The sequence below is a fragment of the Trifolium pratense genome, linkage group LG6, assembly GCF_020283565.1.
Source record: "Trifolium pratense cultivar HEN17-A07 linkage group LG6, ARS_RC_1.1, whole genome shotgun sequence".
Taxonomy (NCBI): Eukaryota; Viridiplantae; Streptophyta; class Magnoliopsida; order Fabales; family Fabaceae; genus Trifolium; species Trifolium pratense.
The window spans coordinates 41830442-41848323 of NC_060064.1; the positions used below are offsets into that span (position 1 = coordinate 41830442).

The window sequence follows — 17882 nt, forward strand, 5'->3', positions numbered from 1 at the left end:
AAGCTCGACATCAACAAACAGACCAATGATCAAAGAAGGGCCAGAAGTGATGAGAAAACCAGTCAGTTAGAAGGGGTCCAGTGTCAAGAATGTGAAGGATATGGACACATCAAAGCTGAATGTCCTACCTTTCTGAAGAGACAAAAGAAAAGTCTGGCTATCACTTGGTCAGATGAGGATGACTCAGAGGAGGAAACTGAAAGTGGATCTGCAAAACATGTCAATGCGCTGACAGGTCTGTGTGAGTCTGATGCTGAATCATGTGATGAAACATCCTATGAGGAACTGCTTACTACCTATAAGGATCTGTTCATCAGAAGCAATGAAGTTTATAAAGCGTTGGAAAAACAAAAGAAGGCGAATTGTCAACTGCAGGCTGAGAAGAATGAATGTCTGGTAACAATTGATACTCTCAACAAAGAAATTGAAAAACTGAATGGTGACTTGGAGCATGCTAGAAAACAAGTCAGAGTTTATGGGTCAGGAGAAGAAAAATTTCAAGCCATGTTGTTGAAACAAAGTGCAGGAAAGAAACCAATTGGCTTTGACTATGAGATTGTTGATCAACAAATGGGATACAACAAAGCTACAATCAGTACTCCCATCGAGAAGACTTTTCCTATTAGTGCTGGCTTTTTACCACCACATCCTCCCACACACCAGGGAACCGACACTTGGTTAAAACCCAAACCTAAGCCTCCTGCACAGACTGGATCGATGCCTCAACATCCTCCTCCACATCGGAATAATTGGTCAAGACCTAAATCTAGGAGAAGGAACTGGAGATGTCACTATTGTGGTAGGAAAGGGCACATAAGGCCTTATTGCTATAAATTGTATGGTTACCCAAAGAATTTCCGGTCACCTGCACCAAAGCCAGAAAATGTGAAGACTAAGAAAGAGTGGAAAGAAAAGGAGAATGATGTATGTCTGATAGCTCACTCATCACTACGAGCATCATCTAGACAAGATTGGTACTTTGACAGTGGATGTTCAAGACACATGACTGGAGTGGAAGGATATCTTGCCAACTTAAAATCCTATGCCACAAGTTTTGTGACATTTGGAGATGGAGCTAAGGGAGAAATAAAAGGAATTGGGAACCTAATTGACAATGGGTTACCAAACTTAGACAATGTTTTGTTAGTGAAGGGACTTACAGCAAACTTGATCAGCATTAGTCAATTGTGTGATCAAGGCATGAAAGTAAACTTCACAAAGTCAGAATGTCTTGTTACAAATGAAGAAGGAAGACTCTTGATGAAGGGTGTGATGTCAAAGGACAACTGCTACTTATGGGTCTCTGAAGAAGAAAACCACTTGTCCACTTGTCTCTTAAGCAAAGAGGATAAAGTGAAGCCGTGGCATCAAGAAATTGGTCACTTACATCTGAGAGGTTTGAAGAAGGTCATAGCAGAAGAAGCAATCAGGGGGAATCCAAAGCTCAAGATTGAGGAAGGAACTATATGTGGTGAGTGCCAAATAGGCAAGCAAACCATGGTGGCACATCCGAGGCTCCAACATCCGGTTACATCTAGAGCACTTGAACTATTACACATAGATCTGATGGGACCTGTGCAGACTGAAAGTCTTGGTGGTAAAAGGTATGCTTTTGCTTTGGAAGATAATTTTTCTAGATTCACTTGGATAGATTTCCTTAGAGAAAAATCAGACAGCTTTGAAACTTTTAGAAACTTATGCTTACAACTTCAAAGAGAAAAGGAGGTTGTTATTGTAAGAATAAGAAGTGATCGTGGCAAAGAATTTGAGAATGCAAAATTATTTGATTCCTGTGCATCAGAAGGCATTTTTCTTGGATACTCCATAAACAGCAGAGCTTACAGAGTTTATAACTCAAGAACTAAAGTTACCGTGGAATTAATGAATGTGGTAGTTGATGATGCATCATCAACCAAAACAGCAGATGTTGAATCATCCATTCAATAGTCATATGATATTGTATTTGATGAAGTTTCAGGTTCTAACAATGAATCTACTAATCCTAAATCAGAACCTGCCCGTGTCAACAAAGTCCCATTTATCAGGGATTTAGCTGAAGAAAATATTGTGAAGCTTGATCATGTTGCTATTGAAGAACAGGTGGCTGACATATTCAGTAAAGCATTGGATGTTGTTGAGTTTGAAAGGCTAAGGGGCAAATTAAGAATTTGCCTACATAAGGAATTGTAGCAGTTAAGGAGTTTTGAGCGTGCAACCACATTTTTCACTTCGATCCCACCAGTGATGCACGCTAATTTCGGGCAATCATATCAAAATTGCCATAACTGTGTCATAACATGCAATCAACTCTCTTTCACCTACTGTCCCACTGATTGTGCTCTGTTTGAAGTTCAATTCAATCAAAAACTATTTTATTTCAATCAGATCACCATGTCAAACTCTGATAATACTGTTGATGCTACTGTACAACCATTTGTAGTTGTGAATGATCATGTGGCTCCATCTGATAAGTCCATCTCTGATTCTGTTGTTGAGCTTGTTACTTTTTCTATCAAGGAGAACATTACTACCCTTGATGTTGCACAGGATGTTGGAACATCCTATGTCCAGCCTAATCCAAATGCTGCCACTATCACTAAGTCTTTTGGTGATAGCTGTGATTTTGAGGCTGCTACTGGAGATGAATTGCAGGACAAAGAAAACAATGATATTCCTGCTGATGTTATTGAAGACTCTAAAACAAAGGATAGTATAGAGAAAGTTGTCTCTCTTGGTGATAAAGATACTGAGTCTGAAAAGACAGTAAATGAAGAACAAGAGATGATTGATCTTGATGAGGTTGACTTCTTGGATGAACCTCAGCCAAAGACTGTTCATGGGAGATTGGAACAATGTTTTCTTATGCCCTTGTCATATTGTGCAAACAAGGGGAAATGTCTCTTTTGTGAATGTTGACTATGTGTTTGTTGTGATGGAGGTAGTAGATATGCTTTACAACTTATAACCTCTAGTTAGCTGGATGAAAAGAAGTTGTAGTTTGAGCGAATGATTCATGCTCTGAAGCTTGAAGAAGCTGCATTAGAAGCAACTGATGCAGGTGTTGATGAGAATCTGAGTGTTGATGCAGGTGGTGATAATGAGGAAGAAGACTCTGAGGTTGAAGATGAGGGAAATGATTCCCCAAGACAGTGTCTCTGTGTAATGTTTCTTTTGGATTTATTTTCCATGTGTGGGCTATGATCTAAATTTAAGCACCCTGTGTGCATCTGGACTGTGATATTCTGCACTATGTCTCTGGATTTTCTTCTATTTCTATGAAGACCCTATTTTGTCTAAAAAAGGGGGAGTAGTTGGTAGTTAGTAGTGTGCAGTAAAAATGTTGATGTGCTATCTGATGTTGCAACATCTGATATGTGTCGTAGTACTTATGTTTGCTCTGCAAGAATTAAGGGGGAGTAAGTTATGATATGCATGTGGCACTCGGATACTTTGTTCTGATATGCGTTTTTTTTTAGGGGGAGTAAAAATGCCTGATTAAATTGTTGTTCATCCTTGATTTTGAGGGGGAGTAAAAATGTTTGATTAAATTTTTGCTCATCTCTGATATTGAGGGGGAGTAGTATTATTTAGTGAGCATGATGTGCTGACAGATGCTCTAACATCTGCTGTAGGCACGGTAGCAGTATGTGATGTATAGTATCTGATGTATGTGCTCTGCATATGTTCTGAATGTGCTCTGCATGAGTGGTGTGTGATGTTTTGATACTCTGTTATGCATGTCTTGAAGGGGAGTAGTTATCTGATGTTTTATGATGTGGTGCTTAATGTTGAGACATTTGCCCTTCCTGTTGTGGAGTGTAGTATATGTTACGTATAGCAATGCTGCTACATTTATGTATGTGAAGTAATGCTTCTGCTATTACAAGACTACGGGTTGCTAGATACTAATATATGGATCTGTTATGCTCTGATACTCTGCACTATGGATTTCTGTGATACTCTTCGTGCATGAAGCTTCTGTTTGGCATATTTTGTGACTAAAAAGGGGGAGAGTTAGTAAGTCTGCCTGATGTACTGCTGATTGTCTGCTGAATCTGTGAAGAGTAGTTTTATGTGTTGTGGGTTGCCTTCTGTGGCGCAATGCTAGATGTTCTAATCGATGCTGAATCACGTTACCTGATGCTCTGTTGAAAATGAACATCTTGATTCATGAGAGTTTATTTCTCTCAGCCTTGAGGGAATTTACTTTTCCCCGGTGATTCTTTTTATGAGAATATTTTTCACTCCATTGGCATTTTCCTGTGAGGCGAGTTGTGTTCACTATTCCGCTGTTGCATGCCTCTGTTATTCTTGTGCGATACAGCTATTCTTATTTGCTATTTTCATCTGAGAAGTTCTATTGAAAACTGCATTTGAAGATGTTCTACTTTACTTCATGACTGTGTGCTTATGTTGATTTGAAGAAAGGTAGGTGATGTATCTCTCTAGATTGGTTGAAATGATCTTAGATTGTTTTAGCCAAAAATTAGGCCAACATAAAACACCAACATTTTCAATCGCTTCTTGAACCATATCTGGACCTTCAAGTTTAGACTCTTCAACTTCAAACCAACCAATAGGTGATCTGCAACGTCGTCCATATAAGGCTTCAAATGGTGCCATCTGAATACTAGATTGGAAACTGTTATTATAAGCAAACTCCATCAAAGGAAGGTATTGATCCCAACTTCCTCCCAAGTCTAACACACAAGCACGAAGCATATCTTCCAAAATTTGTATTGTCCTCTCGGACTGACCATCTGTCTGAGGGTGGAAAGCAGTGCTCAAATCCAATCGAGTTCCTAAAGCTGTCTGAAATGACCTCCAAAAATGGGCGGTGAATTGAGGTCCATGATCAGATATTATAGACAATGGTACACCATGTAAAGAAACTATTCTTTCGACATAAAGTTTAGCATATTGAGATGCGGAATAGGTAGTCTTAACGGGTAAGAATTGTGCAGACTTTGTTAAACGATCCATAATCACCCAAGCCGAGTCAAAACCTCTTAAGGTTCTAGGTAACCCCATCACAAAATCCATAGTGATCCTTTCCCATTTCCACTCTGGTATCTCAATCTTTTGAAATAAACCTGTAGGTTTCTGATGCTCAGCCTTAACTTGTTGGCATATCAAACATTTAGATACAAACTCCGCTACATCTCTCTTCATTCCTTCCCACCAATAAATTTCTTTTAGGTCTTTATACATCTTATTAGAACCTGGATGTACAGTATAAGAAGAATGATGGGCTTCCTCCAAAATTTTCTTCCTTAAATTCTCAATATTAAGTACGCACAAGCGAGTGTCCAAACGTAAAATTCCGTCAGAGTCAATTTTAAATTCAGAAAATTTGTCTAATTTGATATTCTCCATAACCTTTTTCAAATACGGATCTTTATCCTGAGTTTCCTTAATGTTGTCTACCAAAGAAGAACGAACTTCAACATGTGCTAAAAGTGACTTTGCATTTGTGGTTTCAAACTTGACTCCACTAGATACAAGATTATGAAATTCTTTCACTATTGGCCTTATAACTCCAACTATGTGTGCAAAGCTTCCCATAGATTTTCTACTTAAGGCATCAGCAACCACATTTGCTTTCCCAGGATGATACAAAATTGTACAATCATAGTCCTTCAAAAGCTCCATCCACCTCCTCTATCTTAAATTTAAATCCTTCTGTTGAAAAATATACTTAAGGCTTTTATGATCAGTGTAAATCTCACAAGTCTCGCCATATAAATAATGTCTCCAAATTTTAAGAGCAAAGATCACGGCTGCCATTTCTAGATCATGTGTGGGATAATTTTGTTCATGCCTCTTAAGTTGTCTTGAAGCATATGCAATCACCTTTCCATGTTGCATCAATACACAACCGAGACCAATTCTGGAAGCATCACAATAAACTACATAACCGCCACCGCTTGAGGGCAAAGATAAAACTGGCGCAGATGTCAAACGATCCTTTAGCTGTTGGAAACTATTTTCACACAATTCATCCCACTTAAACACAACATGCTTTTGTGTCAATCTTGTTAAAGGAGCTGCAATCTTAGAGAAATCTTTGATGAACCGACGATAATATCCCGCAAGACCAAGAAAACTACGAATCTCTGTTACAGATGTAGGTCTAGGCCAATTCTGAATTGCTTCCACTTTCTGTGGATCCACACTTACCCCATCCTTAGACACAACGTGACCCAAGAAAGCCACACTGTCTATCCAAAATTCACATTTTGAAAACTTTGCATATAGTTTATATTCTCTCAGGGTTTGCAAAGTTAACCTTAAGTGTTGCTCATGTTCCTCCTTACTTTTGGAATACACTAGGATGTCATCAATGAAGACCACAACAAATTGATCCAAGAACGGTTTGAAAATTCGGTTCATCATATCCATGAAAGCCGCAGGAGCATTAGTGAGTCCAAAGGACATGACCAAAAACTCATAATGACCATATCGAGTGCGAAAGGCTGTCTTAGAAATATCTTCACCTTTGATCTTCAATTGGTGGTACCCCGATCGCAAGTCTATCTTCGAGAAGCATTGAGATCCTTGGAGCTGATCAAATAAATCATCTATGCGAGGTAAAGGATATTTATTTTTCACCGTCACTTTATTTAATTGTCGATAATCAACACATAATCGGAGTGAACCATCTTTCTTCTTAACAAACAACACGGGTGCACCCCAAGGAGAACAACTGGGTCGAATAAAACCTTTGTTAAGAAGGTCTTGTAATTGCTCTTTCAACTCCTTAAGTTCAGCTGGAGCCATCCTATACGGGGGTATAGATATTGGTTGAGTGTTAGGGAGCAAGTCAATGCTGAACTCTATTTCTCTATCAGGTGGTAAACCCGATAAATCTTCAGGAAATACATCAGGGTATTCACATACTATGGGAACATGCTCAAGCTTCACAGGTGTGTCATTGACAACTCTTATCATTGCTAAGTATGAACAACAACCCTTTTTCAACAATCGTTGAGCTGCCATAGCAGAAATTAAGTTGCATGAAGATAGGTTCTGATCACCTTGAAACGTAAATGTTGGTAACTCGGGTATTTTGAACGTTACCACCTTGTTGTAGCAATCCAAATTAGCATGACTAAAAGATAGCCAATCCATGCCTAATATCACATCAAAATCTACCATATTAAGTTCAACTAAATCTGCTAGCAAAGAATGACCTTCTATCAGTACTTTACACGATCTATATATTGTTTTAGCTAGCAAATAATCACCAATAGGAGTGGCCACCATCAGAGGCACTTCTAGCAATGATGGATCGATCCCTAAACAAGCAGCAAATGGGCGAGAAACAAAAGAATGTGTAGCTCCAGGGTCAAACAAAACACATGCATCATGAGAACATATAGAAAGCATACCCGTGACAACAACATTAGATGCCTGAGCATCCAGACGAGTCAAAGCAAACACACGAGCTTGTCCTCCACCAACCTGACTTTGTCCTCTTCCCCTTGAGCCTCTGCCCCCACGTTGAAAGTTGTTATGTCCTTGCATTCCAGAACCACCAGGTTGTCTTTCAGTACTTTGGTTAGTTGAAGGTTGAGTAGATAATGTAGGACAAACTCTAGCATAATGTCCAATCTGACCACATCGATAACACCCTGCTAACCCATGTCTACAAGGGCCGATATGAGCCTTCCCGCATGTGACACAAGCACTAGGAGTCGTAACAAAGGGCACTTGATGTTGTGTGGTGCCCCACCTGTGAGTTGAACTACCTGTTTGGCTACCTTGAGTAGTTTGTGGTTGACGTCCTCCTTGTTGGCCCCGACGACCCTGACCAACATCATTCCTAGAACTTTCGCCAACAAAACCACCACGACCACTACGAGATGCTTCAGAATGAGACCTTTTGCGTGTATCACGAGAAGCTCCACCTCTGTCTCTATTACCCCGCTCAATAGCCAAAGCTCTATTCAAAGCTTGTTCATATGTCATATCTCCATGTCCTGCAATGGCCCTGAACAAATAACTTTTCAGACCATCTACAAATCTTTGAATTCGCAACTGCTCAGTAGCAACGAGATGCGGTGCATATCTAGAAAGTCGCATAAATTGTATATTGTACTCCATTACTGTCATTTGATCAAGTTGTACGAGATTCTCAAACTCTTGTGCCCTGCTGTCCCGAACACTCTGAGGGAGAAATTGAGCCAAGAACCGCTGAGCATATTCATCCCACTCCAATGGAGGTGATCCGACTGATCTAGCCAACAACATTGTTTCATACCATCCTCTAGCTACATCACGAAGACGAAATGCAGCCAATTCCACCATCCTAGTTGAAGAACAACCCAAGCCTTTACATATCCAAGAAACCTCGTCAAGGAAGACTTGTGGATCCTCATGAACATCTGAACCACTAAACGTTGGAGGGTCCATCTTCACAAAACATGTTAACGAAACTTCAGTTACCCTAGGGTGAACATGATGCTGCTCGTCTTGCACAACCTCCTGACTATGCTCAGAATCCACTTGATTTTGTTCAACTTGTGGTTGTCCTTGATCACCAAATCTGTTTGCTATTTGTTGTACCACTTGTTGAACATTTTGCAAACCGATTGCTAATTCAGCCAACGTCGGGTTTCCCCGCCTAGCTCTAGGGACCTCAACCTCAAGCATAACACCGGCTCGTCCACGTCTCCCTTGACCACGGCGTCGGACACGACCGCGGCCTCTTGGGGCTTCTTCTCGAGGCTGAGAGGATGCCTCATTAGAAACTGCCTCCCTAGAAAGAACTCTTGTACTTCTTCGAGGTGGCATTCCAACCTGAAGAAAAATAGCGCTTAGACACAAAACATAATTACTAGGAACAAAATATGACTTCAGTGTGTTATTGAGTAGCCATAACTTCTTGTTTGTAATTTGTGCCCGGATTCACAATTTACAAATAAAATGTTATAGCGAATCCCAATGATGCAACTATAGGACCTACTAACCGAGCTCTGATACCAACTTTGTCATGACCCTCTTTCAAGATCATGACCGGCGCGCAGACTAACCGTAGCTACAGAAAAATAACTAAGTCTGGCAAGCCTAATATAAAAATACACATATATTCACATCTCTAGAATTTACCAAAAATTTGGCAAAGTTTCCTTTGTTTTTTTTACAATCCTAAAATATTCATTTTTATCCCTGCATTATCTATTTACATCAAAACATGTTCCAACAGCAGGTCCTTAATTATACTAAATTTAACATATCCACCATGATAGTGACTATACATATAGCAGCGTTACAAACTTGTAGTACTACATACACCTAAAGACCTCTAAACAAGTTCTACCCAAAATATAGCTGCATCATACTGAAGTCGCAAAATATCGGCCTCTATTAAAGATAGGGCCTACCAAAAAGAGGGTACTTGCTGGAATCTACAAATATCAAGAACGGTCTATCCTGCCACTCGCGGATAACTATGAAGAGGCAACTCCGTTCCTAGCAACGCCTTCCGGAACGGCCACCGGAGCAACTTCCACCGAATCTCAAGGAACACCAAATATCAAACTCTCCATGAATGGGTATTTTCACTTCTCACTCAATATTCTTTCCAAGCTTGAGTTCATAACAAGTAGAACATATGATAGAATTTAGGGGAAAGGTTGTAAGAAAATGAAGAAAGATAGAATGGATAGATGAGAGGTGAGGGAGACGAGGATAGGAACAGAGAGGAGAAATAAGGAAAGCTCTAGACTTGTGTGTGTTGTGATTGTCTTTTTGGTAAAAAAATATAAGATAAAGATGAAGGAGGATATATATTGTCCCGTAAAAAATCTGCCCACCTATTCTTTATTTATTTATTTTTTTTCCCACTATTATTTTATCATTATCATTATAATAATAATTATTAGAAAAAATATAATACCAGCCATTTCATATAAAAAACAGAGCAGGGAGAGAGAGAGAGAGAGAGAGAGAGAGAGAGAGTTCATGTGCAAAACGCTACAGACAGTAGCAAATAGAACTCTGTTCTCTTGTATCCAAAACAAAGCAGAACGCAAACGTGAGAGAGGGAGTTCATATGCTCAAGTTGGTAGGTTTTCTACAAATAAATGGGATTAGTGGATAAGAAATAAACCATCACAGGTAGTGAAGTGTTTGAAACATGGTTCGAGAACCAAGTTGCAGACCCGGCCTGTGAATCCAACTCTGCAAAACCCATAAATGGAATCTATAGAGTCGCATAATTCCACCGTTTTCACGGTTTTGCAGGGTGGTCCCAGTCATACCCACCAAATTGGATTCCGTCTATTCATGAACATGCACAGACCTATCAAGATCATAAACTCGGACGATTTCTTGTGATGATTCGCGATATTTACTACCTTGATTGCCGTCAAGTTCTTGAATCAAACTAATACACCATATTCTAAATGAAGGTTATTTAATGTTAAAAGAATGTCCACACATGTCATTATTCGATTTGGGCACTTGATGATAATGATATAAGGAACTACATCCAAATTTTATCCTAACAATGGTGTGTATTTTACTATTTTCTTACTCAGACTTGTTCATTAGTTTTTTTATTGGTGGTGCCACGTGGAATTATCTGATTCTGTTTGAAGGCACTTGATATGATACAAGGAAAAAACAAAATGCTCTTGATGTATTCTCATTTGGAGGGAAAGTTTTCTACAGAAGAGGCAACAGTAGTTGTCAATCTTGCCTCTAAATGTTTGCAATATGAACCGCAGGAGCGGCCTAATACAAAGGATTTGGTCACAACACTTGCCTCTGAATGTTTTTGTTTGATCTGGGTTTCTTTGCAACTGTTTCTGTATCAAGTCTTAGTATCTAGATATTATTCCATTGCATGCTCGTATTACTGTTCCAGCATGTCTTTTCATCCACAGATTGAGTACGTTTTATGTCGTCTTCCCATAGATTAGCTTTGTTTCCACCTGTCTTTTTGTTTATTGACATTCCAACAGATGTGCAAAGTCTTTGATCTCTCTTCTCCCAAATGCAGCCTAGGCCTTGTCCTTGATGATTTGTCCTGTCCTGTCTCTGATCTCAGTGTCATTATTCCTTGTCTCCGCCAGCTAAGTTGACTATGTATGCCATGATACCATTGAGATTCCTACATTGGATAAGATATGGTCTGAAAGTGTTTATAAGTGGTGGAATTGCCTCACCTTACACGCCTGTTTTATAAATTTCCGGTCCAAAATTCTAAGATACTATTAGAGCTTATCTAACATGGTCCATTAAGCCACCCACTATGAATTCGTTCTTGGGCCTTGTACACACCCTTCAAGCTAAAATTGAATATTGTGGGGTAACTCAGGTCACACTCTAAGTGCCCTGTCTTGGGGTGTGAGAGTTGTACTGGGAGTTCCACATTCCATGAGACTTTCTCGTTTCTTTGTACAAATAAATATTCAGCTTAATCGACATCATCATTTGTTAGCAATGGTCCTTCCTTCGTGTTTGCTAAATCTGTAAGCCCTTGCATGAGGCTAAATGTGAACGATAAAGAAACAATAAGATGATAAGCTTAGTGTTCTAGAGATGCAAACGTTACTGTGGATACAAATGCTTTAAGTAGCCCTTATTATAGAAAATATGGTAGACTCCCATCAAAGATGGTTTCGGCATGTGTGGGTGATACATGAATCAGTACAGATAAGTAGGATAGACCAAATGGAGGGCAGTTCAATAGCAGGTCAAACCGTTTAGGAGATTCAGATATAAATGGTCTGCCATTTTGGACTTGATAATGATAGAATAGATCATTATGGTGTTGTTTGATCCATCCACCAATCTCACCAAGTATACAGCGTGTGGCTAATTTGATTGAGGGTGCCAAGTTCTGTATAAAGGTTGAGTTGGGAAGTAAAAACTAACATTTGAATCCTGAATTAAAAAAGTGTCAAAGAAATACAACACTGGTGGAGTAGATAGCACATGCACTTTGTTTCACCAAATTATGGGAATCAGTCATAACCTGAAAAAACTGTGCTTATTAATATGCACTCCAAATTGTGAAGGTGATTTTTCCATCGTTGATGAAATTAATTGTTTGATTGAGGTTATTTTTACTCAGCTAGTCAAGGCGATTGTGTTCATAATATTTATATTTTGTTTTACCTGCATCATCTACATATCAAAAAATGAAAGAGGTTTTTTTTTTTTTTTAAAAACATTAGCGTGCATAGGCATCACATGATAATTATGACATTCCAACTATGTTGGCACCCCATAATCATCACCTATCATTTGCAGCACCCTAATAAATTTATTAAAAAGAAAGAAAAAGAGACAAACTTGGGGGGACTAGACCAAAACCCAAGGAAACAATAATACAAGGAACCTATCACTACCTCATTAAAAACCTTTCCTGGAAAACCCCAAGGGATAAAACTAAGGATAGGGAAAAAGAGTGCAGTGGATTTAATGAAATCTAAAAGACGGAAGACCCATTAAATTACTAATATAATCTCCTTGAACACTCGGCGGAACATTGTCCCACCAGTAAAAACCATTAACATTAATGCCTAAAGTAGCCATTCTATCTGCACAACAGTTCCCTTCACAATAAATGTGAGTCGCTCTAAAATGCATGGTTTTAGTCAACGTCAAGCAATTGAACCATCTATTACAAAGCTTCCAAGGGACAATGTGGGCGGACTTAAAAGCTAAATTAACCAATTGTGAATCAGATTCAATCCAAAGTTTGTTCCACCCTTTTGAATGAGCGATCTCAATAGTATTCATAACACCTATAAGTTCAGCATGAAGGGCGTAAGAGTTTCCAATATTAATAGAAAACCCCCCTATAAAAGTAGCAGTATAGTCTCTAAAAATACCCCCACAAGAAGCAAGACCGGGGCTACCCAACGCTGAACCATCTGTGTTGCATTTAACCCAATTATAAAGCGGAGGTTGCCACAATACTTCTTTGATGACAGGTGCTTTGGGATGATGGACATTGACATTAAAAGCTTTCAAAATGCTGAATTCCTGCATGGAAATGAAAGAAGCTTTTTTAGATAAATTTCCAGATAAAGAAACATTGGAGATAATTGAGTTGACCACAGATCTCCAATGAATGGATTTTCCCTCGAATCTATGTTGGTTCCTGCACCACCATATAGTATTAAAAATATTAACAACTGCAGAAATAACAACAATTTTACATTGAGAGTTCCAATTTTTGTTACAAATATCAAAAATAGAACTAACAGTACTTGTGTCAACGTGCAAGGAAAGAACAGAGGCAAACCAATGCCAAATATCCTTAGAAAAACAACAATCACAAAATATATGATGTATGGTTTCAGCAGCCTCCCCACAAAGATCGCATTTGGAGACAATATAACAACCTCTATGAGAGAGAAGATCATCTGTAGGTAATCTATTATGCATGATTCTCCACATCAAACAAGATTTAGAGGGAGGAATATCCTCACACCAAATAATTTTAGCCCAAGGAATATGTTGCCCTATAGGTCTGTGAAACAAGTAAGCATCTTTAAAAGAAAGGACCCCGCTATCAGAATGAATCCATCTTAACTCATCATTAGCTTTACTAATAGGAATAGTGACAGAATTTAATAACGGCACCAAATTAGGATAGCTCGAAGTAATAGAGTTTGGAATAAGCCAATGATCATTAGCAATAAAGTGTGCCACCTTAGCCTGTAATAGAGCATGAGAATGGCGAGAAATATCCAAAAGGTCCACCAAAGGGTCACCCACCCAAGAATCTGTCCAGAAATTAATCTGGTCACCCTTACCAAGTTGCCAACAAGTATTATCAGTAACACTAGGTATATGATGCTTGATACCTGACCAAATAGAAGAAATATGATAATCAATAATACCATAACTACGCATCACCCTAGCTCTGAGAAGGGACGCCCAATGATTAGATGATGTAAATAGCTCCCAACACAATTTAAGATCCGCAGCTTCATTAATATGTCTTAAAGAACGAAGACCAAGACCTCCTTCATTGGTGGGAGTGCAAACTTTATCCCAAGCAACAGTAACTAATTTACGCTGATCTACATTACCACTCCAGATGAAATTTCTAATCCACCTGTCAACATCTTTCAACAGACTAATAGGCCAAGCATATATCATGAAACTATAGATCAACATTCCATGAATAATACTCTTAACAATCTGAACTCTGCCTGCAATGGATAAAAAAGAGGCTTTCCAAGCAGCTAATTTAGCTTTAATTCTATCCGCAATCGATTGAAGATGGCAAGCTTTTGGCTTCCCTTTAAAAATAGGCACACCAAGATAAATAAAAGGCAAAGTTCCAATAGAGAAACCCAACATATCAGCAATTCTATTAGTTCTGGTAGCAGAAATAGATCCAACATAGAAAGTGGACTTAGATGGGTTAATGATTTGTCCACAAGCTTCTCCATAACGTTGAAAAAGTCCCTTAAGAATATTAATATTAGCTAGAGTTGCCCTGCAAAAAATCATAACATCGTCAGCATAAAGAATATGAGAGGGAACAAAATTACCCCGAGTTCCAGGAATAAGCTGAAGAGATCCATCTTCAACAAGCTTTGTAATGCTTCTGCTTAAAACTTCCTCTGCTAAACAAAAAAGAATAGGAGATAATGGATCCCATTGACGAACCCCTCTTCTGCAAGTAAAGTAACCGAACGGCCGACCATTGATAACAATAGACAGACATGCTGAATGAAGAATCACTTTGATCCAATTACAAAACACAGGACTAAAACCAAAAGTGTGAAGCACTTTTAGGAGAAAGTCCCAGTCTAAAGTGTCAAAGGCCTTCCTAATATCAATCTTCATGGCAAGATTACCACCAAAAGTTTTGTTATTTAACATGTTAATAGCCTCAGATGTTAAACAAATGCAATCAGAAATTTGTCTCCCTGGAATGAAGCCTCTTTGATTGGAAGAAATGATGGTAGGAGTAACCATAGCAAGTCGACTTGCCAATATTTTTGAAATAATCTTGAACTTGAAGTTAGCAAGAGCAATAGGCCTAAAGTGATTAATAGCATCTGCTTCATGAGACTTAGGAATAAGAACCACATTATTAGAGTTATAGTTAGGAAGAATCCAACCATTAGAAAAAAATTGCAACACGGCCTTGTACACATCATTCGCAATTATGTCCCAATAAGTTTGATAAAAAATAGCTCCGAAACCATCTGGACCCGGAGCCCCGTCTTTATTCATAGAAAAAACAGCATCGTGAACCTCCTGCATACTAGGAAGACAAGTAAGAGAAATATTTTGATCATCCGTAATAAGGTTAGGGATAACTTGATCAATAATACCATTATCAAGACACATGTTAGGAGAGCTAAAAATATCTTTAAAATAGTTTACAACATGACTTTCAATATCACTTGCATTAGTTATCAAATCATCACCATTACGGAGAGAAGAAATAAGCTTAGTTGCATATCGAACTTTGGCTAACTGATGGAAATACTGAGTATTACGATCACCGTCAGTATGCCACTTAATTCTCGCTTTTTCATGCCAGAAGTCTTCTTCAAAGTGAAGAGCCTTAGCATACTCCAACTTAGCAACTCTTTCCTGCTCCATCTGAATATCATTATAACCAGTAGCATCAATATGTTGCTGAATTAAATCCAAATGAGTAGCAGTTTCTTCAACTTTTAAATGCACATTACCAAACACATTATTATTCCAATTTTTAAGGTGAGACTTAAAGAGTTTTAAATTTTTGAGATAAAATAAACATAGGGCAACCAGAGATAGAAGAATTCCAAACCTGCTTAACGACATTGACACAGTCATCATGTTTAGACCACATACGAAGGAATTTGAATGGAGAAGCATGTCTCACATTATTGTTGTTGTGAAGATGTAGCATAATGGGATAATGGTCCGACTCACTTTTAATGAGCGTATTGCAACTAATCGAGGACCAAGCATCAATAAATAAAGTATTACAAACTGACCTGTCCAACCGTTTTTCAGTATAGCTCCTACCTCTTCTACCATTTGCCCAAGTGAAGTGTGCCCCTTTAGTAGGCAGATGAATAAGATTATGAGAATTGGTCCAATCCTGAAAATCTTCATAACAAATTCTGGATGGAGTATTACTTCCCCTATATTCATGCATGCCAAGAATAGTATTGAAATCTCCAATAAAGCAACGAGGAAGATCACCATTTGATTTCTCCGCATTAAGAGCGGCCCATAGATCTCTTCTCTTTTGATAATCAGTTGAAGCATAAATAGCACTAAAAACCATGTTTTGCTCATAAATTTTGATCATAAATGAAACATGTTGATTTGAAGTGTGCAAGACAGTAGGATTGATATCACTGGAACAAAAGCACCAAAGATTGGGATCATTAGTTCCTCTATCATTAACGGCAAAAAATTTCATATTAACAGAATTAAGTAAACTCTTAGGAAATTTATGAAAATGCATCCAAGGTTCAACAATAAAGAAAAAACTAGGTTTGTGTAGAGTACATAACCTTTTAAATGCCAATTTAGACGAAGGGTTGGCAATTCCCCTTATGTTCCAATAGACGCAATTCATTTGGCAAGATTTCGGGATCCTGCCCTAGTGAGGGTAACGCGCGTCCTGGCTTGCTGCTCTTGCCTTTTCTTTGTCTTTTTCTGCGACTTAGTGAGAACAATCTCGAAAGGTTGATCCTCCGTGTTGTCTAGAGCTAATTCTCCTTCTTGATTATTCCTCTGTTCCTCCGCCATATCCGCCGGATTGGATTTTAAGATTTGCACATCCTGATGAACCACCTTGGGTATATTTGGATTATCATCATTGACATTGAAATCATGCTCTATTGTCTCTATCGCCTCATTTGTAAGCTTGTCACTGATGGGGGTGTCCGACATAAATTCAGGCACTTCCTGAGTTATTCGAAGATTCTCATTACCATTTACAAGCTCATGGTCTTCATTTCCAGACTGGCTAATGTGATTAACATTCACAACATCCTCTTTATTAGGTTCATTTGCATCGGGTCGCGCTTCACTCCCACTTGCAGTTTCATTATTAACAGGTTGTTGCCTAGGTTGATTCTGACGATTATCACGCACCTGTATGAATTCCTTCCGCGATTTAGAAACATTTTTACCCATGTCACGAGCTTCAGTTTCAACGGTTTTATTCCGTTTGCAATTAGCATTATTATGACCAATATGTTTACAATAGTCACAAAAATCCGGGAGATTTTCATATTCTATCTCAACGAAGAATGCAAATCCCTTACGTTCTACTAATACTTGATATCTGAGCTGAACGCTTAAATCTACATCAACAAGAATACGTGCATAGTGCCCAAAAGACCGCTCAAAAGCGGATTTACTAGTGTTAGCATCTACACAAATTGGAGTTCCAATACTACTAGCTATAGCAAAGATGATGTTCTTCCTCCAATATTCTTGTGCAAGACCAGAGATACGAATCCAAACCTGAGCAGTAGTGTGATGTTGAGCATTTGGGTTGAAGTCATTTGTCCAGGTAAAAAGTTTAAGATATCCCGGATTTAGATATAAGCTTTTTATGAGCTATCACAATTGCATTGGTTGTGCCCAAAATTTATGTGTTATGTATGTGCCTATAGAAGACTTTCTCCATTGCATAATGCAATCTCTCCAAGGTCGTTTATTATTAATGTATTTTGGAAATATTCATTTCTTTTATATATATAGCACTGGTCTTTATTGCTTTTGCCCGGTAAAAAGGTAGTTTATCAGATACTTTTCTATTTAATTTTAAGGGGAAAAGTTGAATATTATGAAATTTTGTGCACGAAATTTTGAACACTTGAAGAATCAGAACAAGACATTTTTACAAAAACAAGAAAATTGATTAATGGAAAAAAGTTTGCAGC

At 38.4% G+C, this 17882-nt stretch overlaps 1 protein-coding gene across 1 annotated transcript; it reads right to left on the reverse strand.

Annotated features, from left to right (window-relative positions):
* Positions 1 to 11425: 11425 nt before the first annotated feature.
* LOC123892292 lies at positions 11426 to 17837 on the reverse strand. Its single transcript, XM_045942091.1, has 7 exons — positions 17802 to 17837; positions 16628 to 17556; positions 15782 to 16379; positions 12471 to 15582; positions 12363 to 12379; positions 11712 to 11851; positions 11426 to 11498 (listed from the first exon to the last, which is right to left on the reverse strand). The coding sequence occupies exons 1-7, from the start codon at positions 17835 to 17837 to the stop codon at positions 11426 to 11428; spliced, it is 4905 nt and encodes a 1634-aa protein (XP_045798047.1).
* Positions 17838 to 17882: the final 45 nt, after the last annotated feature.

What these genes read in the sequence shown, in the direction of transcription:
- LOC123892292 (XM_045942091.1), bottom strand. Translation starts at nt 17,837, where the DNA reads ATGTCTTGTTCTGATTCTTCAAGTGTTCAAAATTTC. An exon ending in CTTCAAGTGTTCAAAATTTC is followed by an intron (nt 17,557 to 17,801) that starts GTGCACAAAATT and finishes CAATTGTGATAG; the next exon opens with CTCATAAAAAGCTTATATCT. An exon ending in ATATCTGAATCTCCTAAACG is followed by an intron (nt 11,499 to 11,711) that starts GTTTGACCTGCT and finishes GTTCACATTTAG; the next exon opens with CCTCATGCAAGGGCTTACAG.